Source organism: Phaeoacremonium minimum, assembly GCF_000392275.1.
Source record: "Phaeoacremonium minimum UCRPA7 unplaced genomic scaffold PA7_03_scaffold_212, whole genome shotgun sequence".
NCBI lineage: Eukaryota > Fungi > Ascomycota > Sordariomycetes > Togniniales > Togniniaceae > Phaeoacremonium > Phaeoacremonium minimum.
In genome coordinates, this window is record NW_006921118.1 from 329,777 (window position 1) to 353,618 (window position 23,842).

At 53.0% G+C, this 23,842-nt stretch overlaps 7 protein-coding genes across 7 annotated transcripts; 3 read left to right on the forward strand and 4 right to left on the reverse strand.

Moving 5' to 3' along the window:
* Positions 1-1,214: 1,214 nt before the first annotated feature.
* On the forward strand, positions 1,215-2,315 carry UCRPA7_2870 (putative auxin efflux carrier superfamily protein; the record flags this gene model as incomplete). The annotated part of the gene is made up of 1 exon (XM_007915388.1): positions 1,215-2,315. The coding sequence occupies one exon, from the start codon at positions 1,215-1,217 to the stop codon at positions 2,313-2,315; it is 1,101 nt and encodes a 366-aa protein (XP_007913579.1).
* Positions 2,316-2,884: 569 nt separating this feature from the next.
* On the reverse strand, positions 2,885-3,537 carry UCRPA7_2871 (putative pyridoxamine phosphate oxidase protein; the record flags this gene model as incomplete). Its single annotated transcript, XM_007915454.1, has 2 exons — positions 2,885-3,345; positions 3,408-3,537. The coding sequence occupies 2 exons, from the start codon at positions 3,535-3,537 to the stop codon at positions 2,885-2,887; spliced, it is 591 nt and encodes a 196-aa protein (XP_007913645.1).
* A 665-nt stretch (positions 3,538-4,202) lies between these two features.
* UCRPA7_2872 (putative methylcrotonoyl- carboxylase subunit alpha protein) lies at positions 4,203-6,453 on the forward strand (the record flags this gene model as incomplete). Its single annotated transcript, XM_007915402.1, has 2 exons — positions 4,203-6,253; positions 6,306-6,453. 2 exons carry the CDS (start codon positions 4,203-4,205, stop codon positions 6,451-6,453), a joined length of 2,199 nt encoding a protein of 732 aa, XP_007913593.1.
* A 130-nt stretch (positions 6,454-6,583) lies between these two features.
* Positions 6,584-8,368, reverse strand: UCRPA7_2873 (putative siroheme synthase protein; the record flags this gene model as incomplete). The annotated part of the gene is made up of 1 exon (XM_007915428.1): positions 6,584-8,368. One exon carries the CDS (start codon positions 8,366-8,368, stop codon positions 6,584-6,586), a length of 1,785 nt encoding a protein of 594 aa, XP_007913619.1.
* A 1,617-nt stretch (positions 8,369-9,985) lies between these two features.
* UCRPA7_2874 (putative rho3 protein) lies at positions 9,986-10,898 on the reverse strand (the record flags this gene model as incomplete). The annotated part of the gene is made up of 5 exons (XM_007915433.1): positions 9,986-10,362; positions 10,434-10,523; positions 10,611-10,660; positions 10,720-10,770; positions 10,846-10,898. The coding sequence occupies 5 exons, from the start codon at positions 10,896-10,898 to the stop codon at positions 9,986-9,988; spliced, it is 621 nt and encodes a 206-aa protein (XP_007913624.1).
* A 4,451-nt stretch (positions 10,899-15,349) lies between these two features.
* On the reverse strand, positions 15,350-16,714 carry UCRPA7_2875 (putative pre-mrna-splicing factor cwc25 protein; the record flags this gene model as incomplete). Its single annotated transcript, XM_007915426.1, has 2 exons — positions 15,350-15,644; positions 16,221-16,714. The coding sequence occupies 2 exons, from the start codon at positions 16,712-16,714 to the stop codon at positions 15,350-15,352; spliced, it is 789 nt and encodes a 262-aa protein (XP_007913617.1).
* Positions 16,715-17,106: 392 nt separating this feature from the next.
* Positions 17,107-18,653, forward strand: UCRPA7_2876 (putative cop9 signalosome complex subunit 2 protein; the record flags this gene model as incomplete). Its single annotated transcript, XM_007915365.1, has 2 exons — positions 17,107-17,370; positions 17,424-18,653. 2 exons carry the CDS (start codon positions 17,107-17,109, stop codon positions 18,651-18,653), a joined length of 1,494 nt encoding a protein of 497 aa, XP_007913556.1.
* Positions 18,654-23,842: the final 5,189 nt, after the last annotated feature.

The following is a 23,842-nucleotide window of genomic DNA, read 5'->3' on the forward strand; positions in this document are numbered from 1 at the left end:
TACCCCGGCGGAGGTGTACTTGCCTGCCTGCCTTAGTGCTGTGTCGCCACTGCCCTAACAGCTCCCACGTCTTCCGGCCTTACCTCAGAATGCTAAGAGAGCTAGCTCGTTTCCCTCCTTATCAGCGATACTAGGTATACCTTTCACCTTGAGGTAGCCAAGCAACCACCAAGCAATGACCTGACCAAGTGGTGTGAAAACACCGCAACGCCATAATTTCTCTCAAACCACCAACAACAATCTCTTTCACAGTATCTCCATCGTCAACCACGATCCGTCTTTTCGCTCGGCTACGCTAAGAAGCCTGTGAGTGCCTGACAATGCCTCAGCAGCTGGTCTGAGCCACAAGCGCTGCGAAGCTTCCTTCGTACAACTCAACTTTGCTGTCGCATCCGCCAGCAGCATCCATTTAAACTCACTCGACGACTATCGCCATTACCTGGTCCGCTCGAAAGTTATTACTCGGGGCTTTCCCGTCCCACAACCTCTTTTCTTATCTGTTCACAGACATTTCGACGAGAATGTCTATTCTATCCTCTCCCGCATCGTTCCGGCTTAACAACATGGAGGCTCCTCAGCTCGCCGCAAACACGGTGAAATCGCCATTCGTCGTCTTCATGAAGCCACACGAATCTCATCCGTCGATCGGGCATCTGATATTACTGGTATTTGAGGCTGTGATGGAGGTTGTGTGCGTCAGTTTACCAGGGTACATTGTAGCGAGACTGGGACATTTCGATGCCGACAAGCAGAAGTTCTTGGCCAACCTCAATGTGATGCTTTTCACGCCATGCCTGAGTATGATCATTAGTTACCTTGAATTCGCAACCTTGAGACTAACGTCGACATTGCAGTCTTTACGAAGCTCGCATCTCAGTTGAACGCCGACAAGCTCATCGAACTCGCTGTCATCCCCATCATCTTCATAATCCAAACTCTTGTTTCCTACCTCGTCGCGAGAATAGTCGCCAAGGTATTCCGATTCAACCGCCGGGCATCCAACTTCGTAACTGCCATGGGTGTGAGTGATAATGGACGCTTAGAAGTTATTGATACCATTTGCTGACTGTGGAAATATGCAGGTTTTCGGGAATTCAAATTCGCTCCCCATTTCGCTGGTCATTTCACTGTCGCAAACTCTGAAAGGGCTGCATTGGGATAAAATTCCGGGCGATAATGACGACGAGGTTGGCGCACGCGGCATTTTATATCTGATGATCTTCCAACAACTCGGACAACTAGTCAGATGGAGCTGGGGATATCATGTTCTGCTTGCTCCAAAAGACAAGTATGAGGAGTACAACAACGAATCTGTTGAGGAGGGCAGGTTTGGAGGTGATGCCATTGGTACCGAAGAGACGGAAGGTCTGATCGAAGGAATGGATGGCCATGGTGATGATGAATATCATGATCATAGTGCTGTTGGATCTGATGACTCGGAAGCTTATGAGCCTGCCGGACGGACTCCAATTGTTTCACGATCACGGACATCTCTCAATGGATCTGAGAATGGAGGCTACGAAACGCCTAAGAAACAAAACGGCCTCAACGGTCATGGCAATGGCAGTGCATACCCACTGCCAGAGGAGGAAGACGACCTCGATGATGGGATATTATCCTTCCCGCGCATTCGTCAACCCGACGAGCCAGAAATCCCCTCTGGGATCAAAGGAATTCCCACGAGAACGAAGCTTCTGTGCAAGAGAACCGGCGCGTCCGTCGCAAAGAGGTTCAAAAAGCTGGCCCATCGCATCTATTCCAGCTTGCCACGTCCCGTTCAGATTTCTATCAACGTTCTTTACCGGGCCTGGATTCGTGTTTACGCATTTCTCTGGGATTTCATGAATCCGCCCTTGTGGGCTATGCTTATAGCGGTCGTCGTTGCCTCGGTTCCTGACCTACAGCGTCTCTTCTTTGAGGAGGGCTCCTTCCTCAAAAACTCCGTCACTAGCGCAGTCACCCAAAGTGCTGGTGTGGCAGTGCCCCTTATCCTGGTTGTTCTAGGAGCGAATCTTGCTAGAAACACACAGAAGCGCGAAGGAACTGACCCGGAGGAGGCACAGATTGGCACACGTCTACTCGTCGCCTCGCTCATCTGTCGCATGCTGCTTCCAACCATTATCATGGCTCCGATCTTGGCAATCTTCGCCAAGTATGTCCCGGTCAGCATCTTGGACGACCCGATTTTCGTCATTGTGTGCTTCTTACTTACTGGAGCACCGAGTGCGCTCCAGCTGGCGCAAATCTGCCAGATCAACAGCGTTTACGAGAACGTCATGTCCAGGATCCTTTTTCAAAGCTACGTCATCTGGTAAGTCGGGTAACTATTGTCTCTTTTTAGTAAGTTATTAGCTGACACCTTCCAGGATACTTCCCTCGACTCTCGTTTTGGTCATGTGCGCACTCGAAGTAGTGGAGTGGGCAAAATGATGTGTAAATCCCATTCCAATTGCTTTGTTCTAATTGTTATGCGGCTTGTGATTATATGAGGGCATTGATTTGCTGTGTATACTGAATTCTGGTTTTGGCGTTGCAGGTGGTCTAGCGATTGGCGTTTACTTCATGACGTTCTGAAACTCAAGAGCTTGCTCACTGTAGTTCTGGAACTGTTGGATTCTACGGATGATGCGGGAAAGCCATCCGTCAGCGAGGATACATAAAATGGCCGGAGGGTACACACTCGAAAGGCGTGGACACTGAGGAATAGCAGGCAACAGGGCAGCGAAACCCATCGTCTCAGAAAAAACAAACCTGTAGAAATACATTATGGCGGAAGTCGGTAGCAAACTAGATAGAATTAGGCTCTACAAATCCATTTTGTTGTCCGAGAAAGCATCTATTGGTACAGGCAAGTGGGTCTTCACATAGACATCTGGATTCTGTTTCAAGGGACACCGTTCACCTGGGCTTGGCCTTGTTGGCCAGGCGTAATGACCCAGTCCCGAACACCTCCTTTCCAATCTGCTATCCGCACATCCTGAATTCCCACCACGATTACTCTCACCTCCTCGCCGGCGACGAAACAACCGCGACCGCCGTCCTCGCCTTGCTGTTGCTGTTGTACGTTTCCGTTGCCATTCCCGAGACTACTCCCCTGGAACATGGCCCCGAATGAGGAGCCCTCGCTGTCGAAGGTGTTGTTCTCCAGGTGCTGCTGCCGGTAGTACTGCTCCTCGTCGCTTCCGGCGTCGACGAGCCGCGCGGCGCCGTTGATTGTTGCGGAGATGGAGGACATCGCTGAAGTGTTGAGGTTCAGCAGGAGCGAGGCGAGCGAGGAGCGGTGCTCGGGCCCGGGCGAGCCGCCGGACATGCGGCGCTGAGAGGTGGGAGGACGGTGCGAGACCCCTGTGGGCTTGACATTAGTGACTTTTCCGACAACAAGAGCGAGTGTTTGGCTCGGAGCGTACAGTCGTGCACTAGTAGGGACACGTTGGGATTTGTGATGAGGTTGTTCATCTTCTTCGAGGCCGGATTGGTTGTCATGACGATCACCGGAGATTGCGAGAACGGCGAGGAGGGAAGATAGGTGTAGTTCATGAGAGACACGTGTGGGATGTTGTCGGTGCATGTTGCCAGATGAAGCTATTACCCGTGTAAGTTTCGATAGTTCTTCAGATCAGGACCGGTGACAGGAAGCTATGGGTATCATACGAATCTGGCATTCTCGAGGCATTGAACTACCTCCGGCGGCAGTGTGCTCGTAACTTGCTGGTTGGTTTCGCCGGCAGACGCCGAGGCGTTGAGCGGTATTTGCTGCTCCATCGAGCCTCTCCTATTTTAATTGTCGTTAAGGTGTCTGTGGCTAGTTAGAGATGCAGTAGCCGCATGAGGCTCTGGAGATGGAGGGTCGTTGTCGATGTCTGGTAGCGGGGCACCTGACTAAGAGGTGGGTGAGGGGCATACGGGTCGCTTCCAATAACCCCCCTGGCAGTAATGACGTTGCCCTGGACTCTTCACTAAAGCACAGGCCAATTTAGCACTAAGGAGCCGAAAGTCTGGGGACGGCTTACAGCGGCAACGGGTAGCTTCGGCTCCGCAAAGGGACTCTCCTCGACGGCATGCATTGTTGTCTTACGGCTTCAAGAACCTGTCTACCCCAGACCTGTGAAGGGAATCTGGAGAATTGTCTTCTATGTGACGGCCTAGCAGTGTCATCTCAACAGTTCTTGAAGTCGACTCCCCAAGACTGAAGTTATCACACAATGCGATCCCTCAAGAACGCCCGACGGCGGCTCCCTCTCCGCAATGTCCCCCGCCTTCTCTCCACGACAGCACCGATCAGCACATCGCAGACCACCTCATCAGCCTCATCATCGTCTTCAATCACGCCAATTACCTCTGTCATCATCGCCAACCGAGGCGAGATTGCCCTGCGCATCCACCGCACCGCCGCCCGCCTGGGCATCCGCACCACGACGCTGTACACCGACCCGGACGCCTCCGCGCAGCATGCCTCGTGCACACCATACTCGCTCGCCCTCGGCGCGCCCTCCGCCTACCTCGACGGCGACCGCATCATTGCCCTGGCCAAGCAACATGGCATTCAAGCGCTACACCCTGGCTACGGCTTCCTGAGCGAGAACGCCTCCTTCGCCCGCAAGTGCGAGGACGCAGGTATTGTCTTTGTGGGCCCGCCCGCGTCGGCCATGGCGGACATGGGCGACAAGGCGCGCTCCAAGGAGATTATGACGGCTGCAGGAGTGCCGTGTGTTCCCGGGTATCACGGCGCGGATCAGGAGCCACAGCAATTGGCGGCTCATGCTCAGGAAATAGAATATCCTGTGCTCCTCAAGAGCGTCAAGGGCGGCGGTGGCAAGGGCATGCGTATCGTCAAGACGCCCGATGAGTTCGAAGCGCAGTTGCGCAGTGCCCGGCAGGAAGCCCGAGCATCCTTTGGCGAGGGCGGTGAGGTTATGTTAGTAGAGAAGTACGTTGTGCGGCCGCGCCATGTTGAGGTCCAAGTGTTCGCAGACAAGCACGGAAACTGCGTGGCGCTCGGTGAGCGCGACTGCAGCGTGCAGAGGCGCCATCAAAAGATTCTAGAGGAGAGCCCGGCACCGCTGCTGGACGACGAGGTCAGGCACGACCTCTGGGAGAAGGCGCGCATGGCGGCACTGGCTGTTGGCTACGTGGGCGCCGGCACGGTGGAGTTCATCCTAGACAAGGACACTGAGAAATTCTACTTCATGGAGATGAACACCCGGCTGCAGGTCGAGCATCCGGTGAGTGAGATGGTCACAGGTACCGACCTAGTGGAGTGGCAGTTCCGAGTTGCCGCAGGCGAGAAACTACCCCTGACGCAGAACGAAATCGAGGAGAGGATCAAGGAAAGGGGTGCTGCAATTGAGGCCAGGATATATGCTGAAAATCCGGAGAAGGGTTTCATGCCTGACTCAGGCAAGTTAGTACACCTTGCTACACCAAAGACAGATGAGGACATCAGGATAGACGCCGGATTCGTACAAGGGGACATCGTATCCGAGGCATACGATGGCATGATTGCGAAGTTAATTGTCAGAGGCAAAGACAGGGAGACGGCTATAAGGAAAATGGAGTTGGCATTACGGGATTACGAAGTCGTTGGACTGAGCACAAATATCGAGTTTCTCAAACGCCTATGTAGGAGCGAGCCATTCATCGAAGGTGACGTCGAGACGGGCTTTATTGACAAGTTCCGGGAGGACCTCTTCAAGCCTCGTCGGGTTGAAAACGAAGTCTTTGTACAGGCAAGCCTGGGACTGCTCAATGCAGAGCTGAGAAGGGAAGGCGGACCACATGGGGGCCCACTAGGCTTCGGAGAGGGTGCCACGGTCGGTGAGAGGAAGTTCGCTTTCAAGGTTGTCGATGGGTACACGGAGCAAGAGGGCGAGGTGGTCGAGATTAGCATCACGCAGATGGGCAATCAGCTTTTCAACGCAAGCGTCTCTCGGAAAGGGGAGGAAACACCGCAGGTGTTTGAGAACGTCGTGAGCGAACCCACGGTGTTGTCTGACAATACCACCAGCCTATCGAGCTTCTACCCCTTGGAAAGGCTTGACACCAGAATTGTTCAAGACCCGACAAATGACAATAAGGTTACTGTTTTCCAACACGGCGCCAAGACGGAGTTGGCGTTGCTGCCGCCATCATGGTACGAGAAAGCGTTGGGACTCAAAGAGGTTACCGCATCGGTGGTAGCACCTATGCCGTGTAAGATTCTGAGGAATGAGGTAAAGGAGGGAGAGACAGTTGAAAAAGGAACCCCCTTAGTTGTGTAAGTTGTCGTTATTACCCCAACAAATCTTCTAGTCCTAATGGATCTTCAGGATCGAGTCGATGAAGATGGAAACAGTCATCAGATCTCCTCAGAACGGCGTCATCAAGAAGTTAGCCCATAAGGAGGGAGATATCTGCAAGGCAGGTACTGTTCTTGTTCTCTTCGAGGAAGAAGGCACCTCTGAGGAGAGCGCCTAACTGTCATACGGACTCTCTACTGCTATTGAGCGCGTTTTGTACATATACCCTTATGACAGCGAATATAAGCGACATACAATAAGTTTAAACATTTTGTGGTATTTTTTCACATGCTACTAGTACAGCTGACTCAGGCCAGCGCCGCGATGCCAGTGGGTACAATGTCATCCAGATCCAACCCCTTGAATCCCTCTTCTACAGCCCATGAACGGCCCCTTTCCTTGGTATATAACGCCTCACATGCTCTACCCACGACCAGCAACCCAGGCGGTCTGCTGCCTTCAGACTCGATCGCTTCAGCAACATGCTCAAGCGTAGTTCTTATCACACGTTGGTCCGGACAACTCGCTCGCTCAATGACCGCGCACGGGGTGTTCCGCGGCCATAATATCCTCCTCGGACGCTCGACTTTGACGTCTTGAGTGCATGTGTTTTCGCCTTCGTTTGATACACCCTCAGCCACTTGGGGATTGCTATTTTCCTGCTCGGTATAGTTGGTCAACTCGTTCACCAGACCAACAATCCTGTGCAGAGCCATGAGGAAAACCACTGTCCTGCTCGCCACAAACTCCGGCGGCGTAGGCGCCTTGCCCTTCTTTCCCGTGCCGGTGCAGACAAGCACCTGATCCGCCACATCCCGCTGTGTAGGCGGTATCGCCGCAAATAGGGGTGCGCTTAGTGCGCTCGTAATGCCCGGCAGAACGATGACTTTGTCTCCCAGGCCATGTCGCCTGAAGTATTCAACCTCCTCGCCCCCACGGCCATAGATGAAAGGATCGCCCTGCTTGAGGCGCAGAACAACCTTCCCTGCCTTGACGCCCGCGAGCGCCTGCTCCAAGAGCTCCTCCTGCGCTTGGTCTGCGTTTCCGGGGAATTTTCTCGCGATAGAAACCGGCGTCCGTCGTGGGATGAGATCTAGCACTCCAGAGGGCACGAGCTTGTCCGCGAGGATAAGATCCGCGTTCTGGATGGCCTTGTGCGTCGCCTGTGTCAGCATGTCTGGGTGCCCAGGCCCGCTACCCGCGAGGATGATGCGCCCCCGGCTCGCGGCGCTCGAAGCAGCGGGATCGCCGCGGTGGCTCGTCTTGCCCAGCTCGGAGACGTTCGCGCCGCCGGGGTACGACCTGAGCACGCTCTCGACGTCCTCGTTGCTGATGGCTGCGAGCCGCTTCAGCGGCCAGTACTCGCAGACCTGAGCAAGCCAGCGCATGCGGCGGCTCTTCGCGGCGTCAAGGTCCGCCTCCGTGACCAGCCTGTTGAACGCCGCGCCCTGGTCGAGCGAGTCGTCCACCGAGTCGTCGAGCAGCAGGGACTCCGAGTTCCCTGCCAGCGCCGAGTGCGCCAGGTGGTCCTCCTCCTGGACGCGCCGCCTGACGTCGCCGAGGCGCGCGCACGCACTGCCCAGGCCCTGCGGCAGCGCGGCCGCGACCTCCCTGCGGATGCGGCTCGACAGCTTGCAGCCGCGGCCGTTGGTGGTGACGCCGATCTGCAGCGGGCCGTCCGTGTGCGTGGACAGCAGCGTGAAGGAGCACAGGGCCGGCGCGTCCACCACGTTGACGGGGATGCGGTGCCGCCTGCAGAGGGCCGATATGTGCGCGCTCTGCGGGTCCCGGGGCCCGGACGTGACGAAGACGGCGTCCACGACACGGTCCACGTCTTCTCTGCCCAGGGCGAAGAGATCGCTGTCCTCAAAGGCCTTCTTCTGCCAGGTCACCTCGCCGGCATCGATGCGCTTCTGGAGGCCATAGTGCAAGTCTGCCGTCTCGGGCGCAATCAGAATGGGGGTTGCTCCGGCGGCGAGACTTTGACCGCAGCGGGCTGCTGCGAGGGGATTTGTGCCGACGATCAGGTGTATGTGAGACCTGCAGTCTGTGGCTGTGAGGAGAGAAGTGTGAAAGCTGGCGGGTGAGGCCATCGTCACCTATATGACTCGCTAAAAACACTATGTGCTGGTATAAGCGAAGATGCAACTAGCATCCTGCCACCATAGAACAATCCTTGAAGTGACAAGTGAAGTATCGAGAGTTCATACAACATGTAACAGAGAGAGTAGAGGAAAGTGAAGTAAGTAGACCCTTACTTTTAAACCGCCCTCTTAGTCCAGAACATATGGAAAGCTTACCGGAATCGCTAGTGTTAGTCCCACCCAGCTAATACAAGAGAGCGTTTGCCTCCATTCACAGCGCCTACTTTAGTCATTGCCCAAAAAATTGGCGCTGAATTTTTTGGACAAGCCAATTGCGCAATCCCGAGAGCCGTCCGCTTATCGCTCCAATGGTTGTCGGGAGCGGCATCCCCGCGGCGCTGATAACGGAGATCTTCAATTCCTTGCTTTTTGACACCGGACATGCGATCAACAGCCTTGATCGGCTTTTGAGATCTCCTCGGTTCCCCGGACCAGTCTTGTCAGAAGTGATCCGACCTTGGTGATGGGCGACCAGAAGTTGTCGAAAGCCTGGCTATTGGTCGCATGCCAATCATTCCAAGGGTCTTCTCCAGGAAGACATGCGGATGAAGCTCCTTCAACGTTGGCTAGTTCATCTGCAAGCTTATATGAAGGCCTCGAGCGTCTTCCTCGATGTGTCGAAAGGGGGGGGGGAACGCCTGATATAGGCAAGAAGAGCCATGGAGAATTCACATTGGATCCTCTTTTCTGAAATGTCCCAGACTTTTGTATTACGATGATATTCTCTTGTTTCACCATTTGTTTATGGTGAACCGCAAGCTCGTGCCAATTCCATCCTCCAGCCCAGCAAGTTAGCCATTCAATTTGGAAGCTTGCCAACCTCTTTGTCTGACTTCACGAACCTCAATGGCGTGGGGCATGTACTAACCCATCCGCTCCGCGGTCCGCGGTCCGAGCAAAACCCCGGAGCAGATTTGATGCCAAGCACTTCAATGTCACAGGAGAGCAGTTTAAACAACATTGTATGATAACATTTGACTTTCTTCCATTACAAGATCTTAACACGGCCGTCTGTCCCACGCTCTCCTGTGGACGAGAAGCACAACCCCCTGAAACTTTTCTCGTTGTATACAAGAAGCAAGAGAATCGGGTTGGAAAAAAAGGATAATAAAAAGGACATTTGGGGGAATCAGTCGTTGCCGCAGCAGCAAAAATATGAGGAATCTTCTGTCTAGACCTTTTTAGAAGACCTTCCAGTTCCGCAACAAACTCCCTTCCTCGGAAAAAAAGCAGTCGGATGCCGGTGACGTTATGCACAAAAAGAAGTATGCTCAATATTTACAGAGAATGGCGGCTGTCTCTCTCTCCCTGCATAGTAAACTAGTCGTAGAGGCAAAGTCGAGCAGGTAGAGCCGCCGAGGAGATGACCAACAGGACACACGGAACGCCAACGCCGGGGTTGTATGACAGCGAGAAGAGGTGGCTTGTGATGAAGAACCATTCTGTTTCATTCGATGGTTCCGAACGAGACAAGAAGTCCCTCATCAGTCGTCGCCTCCCAATCTAGTCGTGGTGAATTCGAGAATCGCAATCGGTTCATGCTTCGGGTAGTCGTCATCGTCGTCTCTACATGATCGTGCACTTGCCGTCTTCCCGCTCCTTCTTAACGCTGAGCGCGACGCGTGCCGCTTCGGTGAAAGCCTCGTTGACACCACGATTGCGCATAGCGGAGCACTCGAGGTAGCGCAGCGCGTTGATGCGGCGCGCGACCTCGAGGCCTTGGTCGTAGTTGATCATGGGCTTCTTTTCCCTCTGGCCAGCGGCGTCGGCGGCGGCCTCGTCCTCGTCCTCAGCGTTCTCTCGTAAATCGCATTTCAGCGCGACGAGCACCAGCTTGACGCCAGGGCAGTTGTCCGCGATCTCGCCTACCCACTTGCTCTCGACGTTCTCGAGGGAATCTTTGCTGTCGACAGAGTAGCAGAGCATGATGAGGTCGGTGTCATCTGTGGAGAATGTTAGAATCATCTCCGACGCGTCAATGCGCCAGCAGAAGGTGGAAGATGGAGAGACGGACCGTATGAGAGGCTTCGTAGGCGGTCGAATTCTTCCTGGCCGGCCGTATCCCATAATGAGAGTTCGATGTGGACGTTGTCGACGAAAATGTCTGTTCCCAATTGCGTCAGCTGATTGCTCGTGATGAATCCCCATTTGCAGCATGTGCGAAATGCATCTCTCAAGAAGGTAGACGTACCGTGGACGTAATTCTCGAAGACCGTGGGCTCGTAGACTGTCGGGAAGTAACTGTGGATGGTCGTTAGCAATCAATTCTGCTCTTTCATATGTTTTGAGGTGGCGCTCACCCTCTCGTGAAGACATTCAGCAGCGAGGTCTTGCCACAGGCACCGTCTCCCCTGATTTCACAATTATGATTAGTAACTCCTCCCTTGTTGCAATTGGAATTCCCTTGGTGAAGGAGGCATTCTCACAGCAAGACTAGCTTTCGCTGGACAGTCTTTGATCCTCCACAAAGGGGTGCCATCGCGTTGCTATTGCTCGTGGCTGTTGTTTGTGAATGGTGTATTGGTGTGTGTATGTGTGTGTTTTTGTCGGTGATTTTTGGGTGAGGTAATGGTATGGTATGCGGGTGCTGCCGATCGTCGGGTTCGCGACGCAAGTTGGTGATGTGGATCACAAGGGAAATTGACCGTCCTCGGTTAGGGAAGCGCGCAGCAGCAGCAGCCGTGTAACAGGGGACAGGCAAGGGGGAAGAGCGATCGAAGTGCCGAAATGCACACAGGTCGTCAATGAGATGAATCGAAAGCAGAGAGAAGTCAGTAATTCAATTCAAAAGAGAGTGTGTCCTTTACAGAAAGGTGATCAAAGGGTAGAGAGTGGGATGACGTTTGGTACTGAACAAAAACAAGAGACAGCGACAGAAAGACAGAGTGATGGGGGGGATCCCTGGGTGGTTTAGAGGCTTAGCGGAGGAAGGTACCTCGAAGATGGCAAATGCACATGGATGGGACATTTAAAAGCCAAATTGGCCAGCGCTGAAATGACATCCACACTCCCACCCAGCAGCGAATCGCCCAGCTGGCCAGCGGAGAACCCCCCAGCACCAACTCGGGCAACTTAAAGAACCTGGGCGCTCACAGGCCACCTGGGGCCACCTGGGGCCAGTCATTCGGCACATGCAATACGCTGGATAACGCTAATTTTGGCCGCTCTGTGGGGCACCTCAACGCTATCGCTGCCGATAACACGACCTGGAGCCCTGCAGGCCGGGGGAGCCAAGAGGGGGGCATTGCAGGCATTATTGATTTAGGACGCAGTAGTGAAGGATGCCGGGGCCAGAATGCAGTCAGTTCCGTCGGCCATGGGTAAGGCATTGCCTCTGCTAAGGATCCAGTAAAGCGGCTATATTGTTCTCGAATGCATCTCCAGACTCCAGACTCCAGACTCCAGTCTACCTCTCAAGGAGGGTGGCGATCATGAATGAGGGAGGATTGCGGCTGAGGGGGCTCTTCGCCTCCCGCCAGCCTGACCAAAACCACAAAGCAAAAGATGGATATTCTACCTACCCGCTCCACCAAACGTCGTCAGCCCTCTCACCAAGCTTACGTATTCCCAGCTAAGTCAAGTAGACTTTTGGCCTGTCTGTGAGACTATCCACTGCGTCTCTTGCCCGCGGTGCTTTGGCTGGTACGGCAGCCGGAAGCTCAGGCTCTTAGGGAGAAAAACCTTGGAATTATTCAACGGGCCACCTAGAGCAACAGGGCCAAGGTCGCCATCAATCGTGCCTGGCTAGAATTTGATAGATTCCTAGTCTGCCAGTCTCATAGTGCGAACTTCTAGCTTGGGCCGATCTCCTTCTAGCGGCCCAGATCAAGTACGATCTTCATCCCTCACTTAGCGGGAGGATGGCCGCTGATCCTCTCAAACAGGAAGCCCATGGACGCGGAAGCCAATGACGACAGGACAAATCTTTTTGTCAGTGATGCAAGCCTGCTCTAAAGCTCCGAGAGACCGGCAGCTCGTGGGTTACATTGCTCAATGCAAGCACTCTATAAGCTGTGCGCCTGCGCATCACGTAAACCGTGGCTCGGCTGATCGACCGCACAGCAAAGCCTGCAGCTTACCACAGTACCAATCCATTCCGCTGGCTTGGCTTGGCTTACTTACGAAACTGATTTGCGTAGTAGTGCGTTGATACATTGCCCAAGTTTAGCTGATCTCTTGTTTCCCTGGCCTGGAGGAATGATTCCGTGTCCGCAACGCTTCTTCTGACGACTTCTTTCAAGCAAGGTGAATGACTTTTGGTCTCTCGTCTTCTACCCAGGACGGAGGACAAACTCCACCATAGCCAACTCGTTTATATACATTAACCTCTTGAGTGCGTTGCAAAAGTAGAGACCATAGATAGAACGGCTCGCTCGTATCACCAGGGGGTTCGTACCATTTCCGCATAGACTCTTTGACAAGAGGCAAGCAGTATATAGATCCAGAAGCAGGCGGCGTCTCGTCAAATAAGCCCCAGCCGATGTTCTGCTCCGACGCATCAAGGAGCAAGTAGTACATTTCAACGTGGTTCGAATGGTTGCACCAGCTCCTCGGACCAGGCTGCGATGCTGAGTCGCAATCAACAGCTCGTAAAGACTCATACCGAGTTGTAGGTAGACAGTCGAAGGAACCCTTGAAAGATGTCACCTCCTTGATTGCTGCTTTGAAGGTCAAACCTCCAACAACAACATCTGAAGGTCTAATATCCTTATACACGGGAGTTGACGAGACGGATCCTTCAGGGGTATCAAAGTCCACACTACCCGTCGTGGATGCCCAGCTCCAGCTCGGGATATCATTGCCAACGTCGCGGACGAGGCGTTCATCCGTCATGCCACTCCAGCACCAGCGGAGACAATGTGGCATGTCCTCGAGAAAGACCCCGTTGTAGTATGTCTTTCCATATCGGCGACTCCACGAACTAGCCAAGCCTTGGATTGCAACGAGCTTGTCGGTCTTGAAGGTCAGCTTGCGTTTCGAATAGTCTCTTATCATGGCAACCCATGTGTTCGGGACTACGTGTGATCCGCCGCCGTCAAATTCGTCTCGTGTAGCTGCCGGGTCTCGACCACACGACCAGATGACTCCCTGCTTGGTGAAGTGAGCAGTTCTTCGAGACAGCACATACTCCTGTAGAACCCAAGCTCGTTCATTGAGTGGCGATCTCTCGATCGTCAGACCAGGCGAACCTAGAGGCATGTATGCGTATATGCTGCCTTTCTTCTCCATTTGGTCCTGGTGATACGGTAACTCCGCAAACATGTTCGCAGCTCTGACGCCAAATAGTCCCTGGCTAGAGTCGGCCGCGGACGAGGCAGCGATAGTGAACGTGGCTTCCTCATAGACTCTGCCCATGATCGAGGCTTCTTGTTTCCAATCAGCCGGGTCGTCTTGCACAATACAAAGAGAGTCGATCCAGAGGTAGTGTATCCCAAGACCGAAACATAACGTGCACGCATCCTTGAAGGTTTGGGATAACCTTGACCACGGCACTTGGGCTTTGTGTATCTCGATGTTCTCCTTGACGGTGCATATCGGCCTTTTCCCGGGAGTGCCCCAGCAATGGCTCAAAGCGACGTATGGTGATTGGAAGCGGCCACCAGCATCGACTAGCCTGACGATTGGTACCGATGACTCAGGTGTGGATGTGATATGTAGCAGTCTTTGAGGAGCTATGCCGTCCGCTTGGCCCTCTACATAGTCTCCAACAAACGACCGCTGACATGTTGTGTGTTTGGAGGTGCAGTTTTCCAGCCATCGTCGAACCAGGTCAACTGGTGCCAGTGAATTTGGATCTGCCGGTACGCAAATCTCCTTCTCCACAACATCCCCCGAGATGGCCGCTGGGCTACCTAACTGTTTGTAAGTCATGGACTTTTGAGCTCAGGCGCCGTCTCGCGTACCTCTCGGTGCGTATAAATGAACCTTGAACGTGAACTCCCTCGGGCCTAGGCTTGCGTCGAAACCTGACAGGCGTGCGCCATGCTCCGTTGTAAAACCGTCCTTCGGCGGTCTCCTCAGGACAAGGACCAGATCAGCGTACTCTTCAACGGGCCCCTCGGCAGTCACGTATTTCTTGAAACCTTGGCCTGTCAAGAGATGATTCTTCAATAGTTGACACAAATGACACTCGCCTGCGGCTTCACAGATCTGCCGCAGTGTTGCGAGCTGGAAGCCTTTGACTTCAGGATGTTTCGTCGGAGGAAGTTGTCGAATGTCTAGTCTCTCACAGTTACTGCAGAGGTTCATGACGGCTGTAATTATCGGCAATATTGAATATTGTTCAGTCTACAGGTTGTTCTATATGGCTATACTGGGACTGGATCAGAAATTAGGCCGTAAGTTAAGTAGGTGATTGAGGCCACAGTGGATAAGAGTTGACAAAATCCAATTTCATTGGCTGTTCAATTCTCCTACCATTTTGGGAAATATATTTCTAAACTGAGAAGCATTGTTTAGGCTCACTGTATCTCTATTGAGGGTCAAAGGATTGGTTTGTTGTTAATGTCGCTTTCATTCTCAACTAGCTATGCTTTATGCCTCAAGTCGCAGGTCTCTTGACCCGGTCAAGAGAGCATTGGTCTTGCTCTGTGGAAAGAGGGAGTGCTCGTGTATCTTCATCCATTGTAAGGTTCTTCATTGATGGCTGAGCGAAGTGAAGTTCCATTCACTACGATAGAATCTATGTCGACCAAAGTAGATTTCATGGGGTACATGCACATGACTGGACCTCGATTCCATAGGTCAGCATGAGATGCCTATGCTTGTATTTCGCTATAATCAACATACCAGAATCTATGCGCCCATCCAACCCAAAACAGAAGACACCGAGCAATGATTGTACGGCATCTATTGGACTTCGAGGGTGTAGCCGATAATGATGAGTAAGGAGAACCCAACTGACAGGTCCCAATACTGAAGGACATTATCTCAATCATCATCTCTTTGCAAGTTTTGACGACCTCTGCCCACTCGATCCGCAAGGCTTTTCTCTCCTACTGAGCGGTGCAAATTCTTCGCAAAAGCCCGATCGTCGCCATATTTGGAAGCCTTCTCCCGAGCACGATCATCTGCATCACGCTCAGCTCTCTCCTTAGCTGCCAGAGCAGCTAGACGGCTCTCACGGGCTTCATCGAGATTGGAAGCTGCATCCTGCATAGCCGCAAGCTTTCGTGCTCGTTCTTCCTCGTCATTCTTACTATCCGAGCCATTCCGTGAGCCGTTGCTGTAGGGAGGTCGGCCATTCCCGTTCCTATACCCGTTATAACGGCGGCGCGAATCGCCGTTGGTACCATCTTGATATTCCTTCCGATAATTATCCCGGCGATCATCACGACTGTCTCGATAGTCGTCTCGTCTTCTTGGCGCTTCGTCCTCGCTTGGCTCTGATTCATACGGTGGCCTCCGTCGGCCATCTTCTCGATCTCGACGACGATCCCGAGTATCCTCGGCTGGTACATCGCGATCACGACGGGGCGATCTAGATCGATCCCGCCGACTCTCTCTTTTTTCGTCCCTCCGGCCTCGTCGATCGTATGAGTCTTGTTCCTCCTCTTCCGAGTCGGCCCGACGTCTCTCGGTAGAGCTACGCCTTCGTTTCCTCTCTCTGTCCTCGTCCTCTGAGTCATACCGCCGCCCGCTACGTGACCTTTCTCGGGAATCTGATCGTCGCCGCTTGTGACGCCTCTCGTGGTCAGAGTCGTCGTCGTGATGCCTGCGGCGATGATGATGATGTCGATGCTTGTGTCTGCGCTCCTCTTTGCTCTTTGATTTCGATTTCTCATCTGCGATACCCATAGACGCCAACAGTTGTCGTCTCTTAATAGGGTCGTTAAGAAGCGCTTCGTATGCACTCTGCTCCTGCTTCTTGATGGCGAGCAGCGGATCTTCCCTAATCTTTGTAGCCGTGTCTCGTGTCGATAGCACATTCTGAACAGGCGCCAAACCGTCCGGTCCAGGTTGCTTCTGTAAATTCTTCGTCTCGTCACCACGAATGATATTGTCGATCCTACGCTTGCCTAACAGGTACGCCTCGTTCCCGTACGCATCGCCAACCTGGCCATCGGTCGGCCCCTGGTACATCCAGTCGACACGATCGATGCGCTTCTTTCCGCCGGCGGCTTCAAGCTGCCTCTGGATCTCCTCTTGCGCACGCTCTGCCTTGATCTCTTGTAGCCGCGCCTCGGTCTTTTTCCGCTCCTCCAAGGCTGAGACTTCGGCATCGTGCACGCGCCGCTGGTTGGCGAGAATCTTGGGATGCCATGATTTCTTCAAGTTCAAATCCGTGCCACCCATATTGTCGAGTTTTGGCGGCGCCTGTGCGTTGGAGTTTGGTGGATGGAGGTTGTGAGGATTGACTTGTGCAAGTGGCAAAGGATATTTTGAGGGATCCAGCACTCTAATGACATTGAAGTGGTCCGTGCGTTGCAGCCTAAGAGGCGGCTGGGGAGCCTCACCTGGTCAGCCCCTAAAAATTCCCCGCCAAATTGCGATCTCACCCCGCTAGAAGCTCGAACTCAGCCAATCGATAAGGGCCATTTATAGTGTTTCGTTCAGTATTCAGGACCTCACGGTTAGCTCTCTCACGCCCAACTGCACCCTCAATCTTCCATCCTCGTAACAACCCCGCATCAACAACGAGATCACACCGACGTTCAAGCTGCCTCGAGGGCTCAAACGCTGCGAAGATGTCGGACGACGATTTCATGCAGGCCTCTGATGAGGAGGAGTACGACTTTGAGTACGAGGATGACGATGACGAGCAGGATTCCGGCGAGGTCGACATCGAAAACAAATATTACAACGCCAAACAGCTGAAGCTCACCGAGCCCGAAGAGGCGATCGAAGAGTTTTTGGGCGTCCCGCCGCTCGAGCAAGACAAAGGTGATTGGGGATTTAAAGGTCTGAAGCAAGCGATAAAGCTTGAGTTCAAGCTACAGAGATACGATAAGGTCAGAACAAGTCTTGAACTTGTCATCTGCAATCAGAGCTGATGGATCACCAGGCGATCGAGCACTATGCTGAGCTCCTCACATACGTCAAGTCCGCGGTGACGCGAAACTACTCGGAGAAGTCTATTAACAACATGCTGGACTACATTGAGAAGGGATCCGATGACGCTGGAGCTGTCAAGTGCATGGAGCAGTTCTACTCGCTTACTCTGCAATGCTTCCAATCCACCAACAACGAGCGACTGTGGCTCAAAACGAACATCAAGCTCGCAAAGCTACTGCTGGACCGCAAGGACTACCAGGCGGTGTCTAAGAAGCTTAAGGAGCTCCACCGATCCTGCCAGAGAGAGGATGGCACCGACGACCCCTCCAAAGGCACCTACAGTCTCGAGATCTACGCGCTAGAGATCCAGATGTACGCCGAGACGAAGAACAACAAGCAACTCAAGCGGCTGTACCAGCGAGCACTTAAGGTACGCTCCGCCGTACCGCATCCCAAGATCATGGGTATCATTCGAGAGTGCGGCGGCAAGATGCACATGAGTGAGGAGAACTGGGCGGAGGCGCAGTCAGACTTCTTCGAGTCATTCCGAAACTACGACGAGGCTGGCAGTCTGCAGCGAATCCAGGTGCTGCGCTACCTGCTGCTGACCACAATGCTCATGAAGTCAGACATCAACCCCTTTGACAGTCAGGAGACGAAGCCTTACAGGAATGATCCGCGGATTGCTGCCATGACGGACCTGGTAGATGCGTACCAGCGCGACGACATACACAAGTACGAAGACGTACTGCAGAAGAACACAGATCTGCTAGCTGACCCCTTTATTGCCGAGAACATCGACGAGGTGACACGCAACATGCGCACCAAGGCCGTGCTGAAGCTCATCGCCCCCTACACGCGCATGCGCATTGCCTGGATCGCCAAGCAGCTGCGTATCGGCGAGCCCGAGGTCCAGGACATTCTCGGCTTCCTGATCGTCGATGGCAAGATCATGGGCAAGATCGACCAGCAGGCAGGCACCCTCGTCATCGACAGCCACGCCGATGCTGACCGCATCCAAGCCATCCAGGGCCTCGCCGACGCGCTGACAGGTTTGTACACCGCTATATTCAAAGATGGCGACGGCTTCAGATCCAATGACGGGCAGGCCGCAGGAGGTGACTCCAGTCTGGATCTTGGCATGGATATGGGCGGACTCCCCGGCAGAACAGCACGGACTACGGGCAGAGCGGGCAGGAGAGGTACGAAGGGCATGATGTCCGGCATCGTTTTTTCGTAAGGATCAGATCAAGCACGCTAGAGCTAGATGAATTGTTGCTTCATGTGTCTGAGGACATGGCGTTGGGGTCTCACTACAGGAACAAGACAGTATAGAACTGTAGGTCTACGAACCTAACACGCGTATGAGAATGTGACGATATTATGCAAACGTTGCTCTTTTAAGCGGTCAGAAAATGTGCTGATCCAGGTACTATACGAGGTTCAAATGTGATAAACTGTTTTGGGAACGAATTGCCTGTGATACGCGGACGAACTCCCGGGGAGCGAATTGTCCCGGCAGATGGCGAACTATAAGCGAGACGAAGAGCTGCCATCGGCTGTGCAGAACAGTATGATGAATTCGAGAACTACGTTGCACAAATCTTTGAGTTTGGATACGAGTACGATTTGTTATAAATCGCAGATGCCCATCGCCTTTCCCAAAGGCTATGATATATCATTAAGAACATATCACGTCACCCAAGGCCCGGAACTCGAGATAACCGGCCAGAGCATCAGGCACTTCTGTATCACCTCGGCCTTTCACCGGTACGGCTACCTCAATCTAAACAATTGGATCTCCCCCGAGATCGGTCGCCATCCCGGATGATCCAGACCTCCTGCTCTTCCCCATCTGCGGGACAACCATGAGACCACAGGGCGCCATCATGCACTGCACTGTCCTCTTTCCTGCGGGCCTCTTGTAGCACCTTATCTGATGCCGTGTAACGAGACCGACATGGGTGGGAGAGGTAGGAGAGGTCCCGAGACATACGATATCACATTCTTCGACAGCGCTCTCAGATAGTGGACCAGGAGGCGCCCTATCCGTCCGCCCGCCCGGTCGGTTAGGCAGTGTCGTGCGTACTCCCACCGGTCAGTGCCCTCGTGACAGGCAGTTGTCGCTGATCGAAAGGGACTACTGTGGCACATTAGAGCAGGATGGCGCAAATGCCGAACCTTGCCTGATTCATGTCCCGCAGTGGTTTCCTCAACCTTAGGGGTCGGTCTGGCAACATATGCTTGATGTTCAAACACAACAAAACTTTGTATATTTTGTTGACGGAGACTAAATCCCAAATGACAAACTATAAGGGCATTCAAGTCCTCAGGAGTCAAGGACTACATGCGGGTGACTTTTAGACAAGACCAGAAGATCTTGATTCTACTCTTGTTCTGCAATAGGCCGGTTAGAATTGTCGTTTTGTTCTAGTTATCTTGTTGGCCTAGGGGATTCTCCTGCCTAGATACTCGTATATTCAAGGCATCGATGGCGGGAAGATCGCGAGGACGTCAATCGCTTGTAGGTATGTGTAAAGCTCAAATATGTGCTTTCCGGTAATGCAAATAATCTACCCACTTGCTTCAGCAAGAAAGCCATGAGATCAGCATGAGACCCAGTGGTAGCAGGGAAATCTTGCTTGTCAAGCATGATATTCAAACCAGGAATTCGGAGAACGGTGCTTGTCCCTGTTGTCGCCCTTGTTAAGTAAAGCAAAATATACCAGGGGGACAGGCCAAGTTCAGCTGTCTGCCATCTAGACTTGGCCAGCGCTGCCCTCTTTCCTGCTATCTGCAGCTTGATCCTCTAGATGATTCATCTATGCCAAATATACTCGCATGTTCCATTAAGTCATGGAAGATGGCCAAGTAAGGCTGTTGTAGCTGCCTGGCTTAGCAGATCAAAACAATGATAGGCTAGCCAACACAGAAGCTTGAAAGAGGAAAGCAAGGATGTCGCGGCCGCCGGCCACTCAGCCGGGATGCCTACGGGCCGGAAGCAGCTTGAACGTGCCTCGGGCCAATTAGCCCTCTAGGATGACTGCGGGATGGCGATGCATGGTCGCATGGCTGGGGACCAACCTGCGAGCTTGGGATGGTCGTTGCCAAGTAGCTTCCCAGTCTGCTGGCTGAAGAATGCACAGGATGCTTTGGTGATTGCTTGCGCTCATTGGAGTGCATAGGACAATTTATGCTCCGAGCCAGCCCGCACTTGCAGTGACCTGATACCATGCGTGATCCGAGGTAGCTGGAGTGAGACATGCACGCTCGTTCCTTGGTTCGTGCCAAACGCCTTGGTGTAGATTGCTATCCTGTTACCTCTCCAAACTCACACGGGTTCATACATGTATATCTCAGCTCTGCTGTGAGGAAGGCGCCCATGACGCAAATAGCCACCCGAATCGATGGCATGAGAGCGGATAGGAACCATGTACATATGCAGCCTGCGGGATGTATCATGGCGGGTTGAAAAATGATTCGGCCGAGGAATGGATTGTAAGCCAAAGTCTGTGAAGGATGGCAATGATGAGTGAGGGTGCCAGCATCGAGGCAACTGCTATTCGCCATCCGAGAGGGAGTTTGTCGTGATCGTGCCCTAGCTGCATGATGGGGGCTATTGGGGTCCGGGAACGCAGCCAATATTGTATCCGTGTCTCGGCGATTTAATGCTGACAGATAGAAGGTAGGCATGCCATGAAAAGATTTGTATGATACGAGGCTAGGAACATGAATGCTCGGCCAGATTAGAGTACACTCGATGAATATTACCAGATAGGGGTTCCGTTGAATACTGCACGACACAATCAAGTGACGACCTTAGGGGCTGGAAGGTGGAAGGTTACATTGCCGGGTGACGGGGAGTTTCTTGAGATCGGACGGTATTTACCGTCATAGAGAAGGCGCATGGAAGCGATGCTGTAGTTTGCAGTAGGTGAATTGGGTCGCGCATCGCCAGTATTCGCATTGCCCAGGTGCCTGTGGTTGAGAAATTGCTTGCAGCCATTGGATAGACGGCGGCGAGGCACACGGCACGGGATGCGCTGTTGAAGCTACTCTACTACTACGGGCGGGAAGCCTGGTTGGAACCTAACATGATGAGGGCGGGGGGGTAATGCGATTAGAGTTGTGGGGAATACCTACGTACTGTACTGTCGCAGTGCAGGTATAGTTGGTGGCATGCGGATAAGAAGGCTCTCGAATGGCTGGCGTCCTGTTTGACTGCATCGTCTTGCTTGTGTCTCTCCCGTCTATCTGGCTGTGGAGGGCACGAGGAAGATTCTTTAGGATGCAGTCGACTGCAGGAGCTAATGTTGCTCCCTCTATCTTGGCAAATCGAAGTCGAGGTTGAAATCGAGGGCCATTCCTAGGGCGTCTTGATTCCATGCAGTCGTGATTGGGTGGTTGCGGGGGCGGAAGGTCGCGAGGATGATTGGGCTGGTCTCGACAACATGTTCATAGCCCGGTGTCCTGGACCTGCTTCTCTCGCCCCGTCTTAACTGGGTGAGATATAGCCGGGATTGACTTCTACAATGCAGTAGCATACTGGGGCGGGTGGAGCGCTATCCTTCATCAAGTTCCATTCATCTTGACGACGCTTATCTCGAGTAGTCGCGTAGGCATGTCGATGGAGAGGGGTGCGGGATGAGAGGATCAATGCCGGCGTCCAACTACCTCTGTCTTCTATGTTTTCTTGGAATAATGGTGCGTCAGGTGGGTGTGGCTGCCTGAGATGGAGGTGTTTCAGTCGATCACGTCCCCACGTCTAGATATCACAGCACTATGCTGTCTAGATGCACTTCTTGCGACGGCTAATCATCGGACGGAGCAGGTGTTCGCTGGACTTTCTTAGATCTTGCCTAGTCCAAAAGGCCAGTGCCATGACTACTCAAGTATCTGCTAGGAGCATCCTTGTCAATTGGCTTTTCCCTTGAGCGTGATATCCGTGTCCTGATGAATGATGGATGATGTTGGGCTCAACGGAGACAACGACTGCATTATAGGTCGCTCAAATGACGGGGGAACCAAAGCCATAGAGAGTCGGATGGGCATGCACGACGGCCAGTTGCAGACATCATGACGCAGGTTCAGTTATGCGACGGCCGTTCTTGCCGCTGTGTTTCTTCAACATCTCCGACCTACTGCATAGGATCTCTCTGAGGTTGCATGATCCGAGTAAAAGCTTCCTTCCACCCATCGCTGCCGGTGCTGTATTACTTGGGTCCGCTCGTCTCCAAGCGTAATTGGCTTTCCTTCGATTTGCCGGGTAAGTCGGTAAAGGGTTGCCAGGCGATAACGTTATGGCATTGCTTCCACCGTTTGGAGGATGAGCTGCTTAGGAGAGCAGACTAAGTGAGGTAGAGTAGAGCTCGTCAAACATGTGGCGCACCTGCTGCGCAGTAGCTGTGTCGTGTGTCGTGATGGCTGAATTAATGCCGTCAAACTAATCATGTTAGCGGTGGATCAGATGCGACCTTGGTCCACCTGGGTGAATCGGCTCGTTGAAAATGGTCTGCTGCTCGTGGAGCTTCCCCACGACTGCCCACGCGGCTTACCCAACGACAGGTTCAGGTGTTATGCCATCTCGGGCTCCTCCAGCTCCTCGATGATGGCACAAATTTTCATTGATCCCTCCCGAGCTGCATTTCTAGAGGACAGCAGCGAGAGGCATGAACGCAGCAAGCGGATTGGTAGCTTGGCTGAGCTACTGGCCACATGAACAGCATTTAGTATCCTCATGATGATACGTTCATGGCGGTAGTCATCGAATGACAAGGTGCTGTGAGATGTGAAAATACGTTGCTCAAAGGCTGAGGTGGTCGCTAAACGTGACAGGTCAAGTGCCACTGCCTGCCTTAGAAACATAGGCCTCCAAAAATACCAGTTTCTAAACCCAACTTGGCCTTGCTTTGCTTTGCACCAGAGACATGCCGAATTGTGAGACATTGAGAAGCTCATATACCAAGTAGGCATGTCGGTTTTCCAATTGAAGGAGATTTTGTATCTTATTGCCCCTTTTTATCAGAGACAACCTGGGATGGTGGATCATAGATGAGCGGAGGTGAACCCGAGTACAGTGAGGTACACTAGAATAAGGGAAGACCAATTCGCATTGCGTTCTTGTTGTTGTCACATAACAGGTTGGCTTTCTATTGATCGCAGCTGCCTCTCCAGGCGCAGTTATCAGGGATTCCCTGCCCAGAAGCTGAAGAGCCGACGGCCTTGGCAGGATGTGCTAGTAATACGTACTGCATAGTACATACAGGCCCTAAGCATCGCACCTCGTCACGATGACGCTTCTAAGGTTGGACCTTCTTGATTCATGAAATTAGAAGGAGAAGACAGACTGGAAGTGACTGAACAGAGAGGTTTAATAGGACGGGCATTTGTGTGCCCTAGCTACGGCAGGTACGGCTTGATGTTTACTTA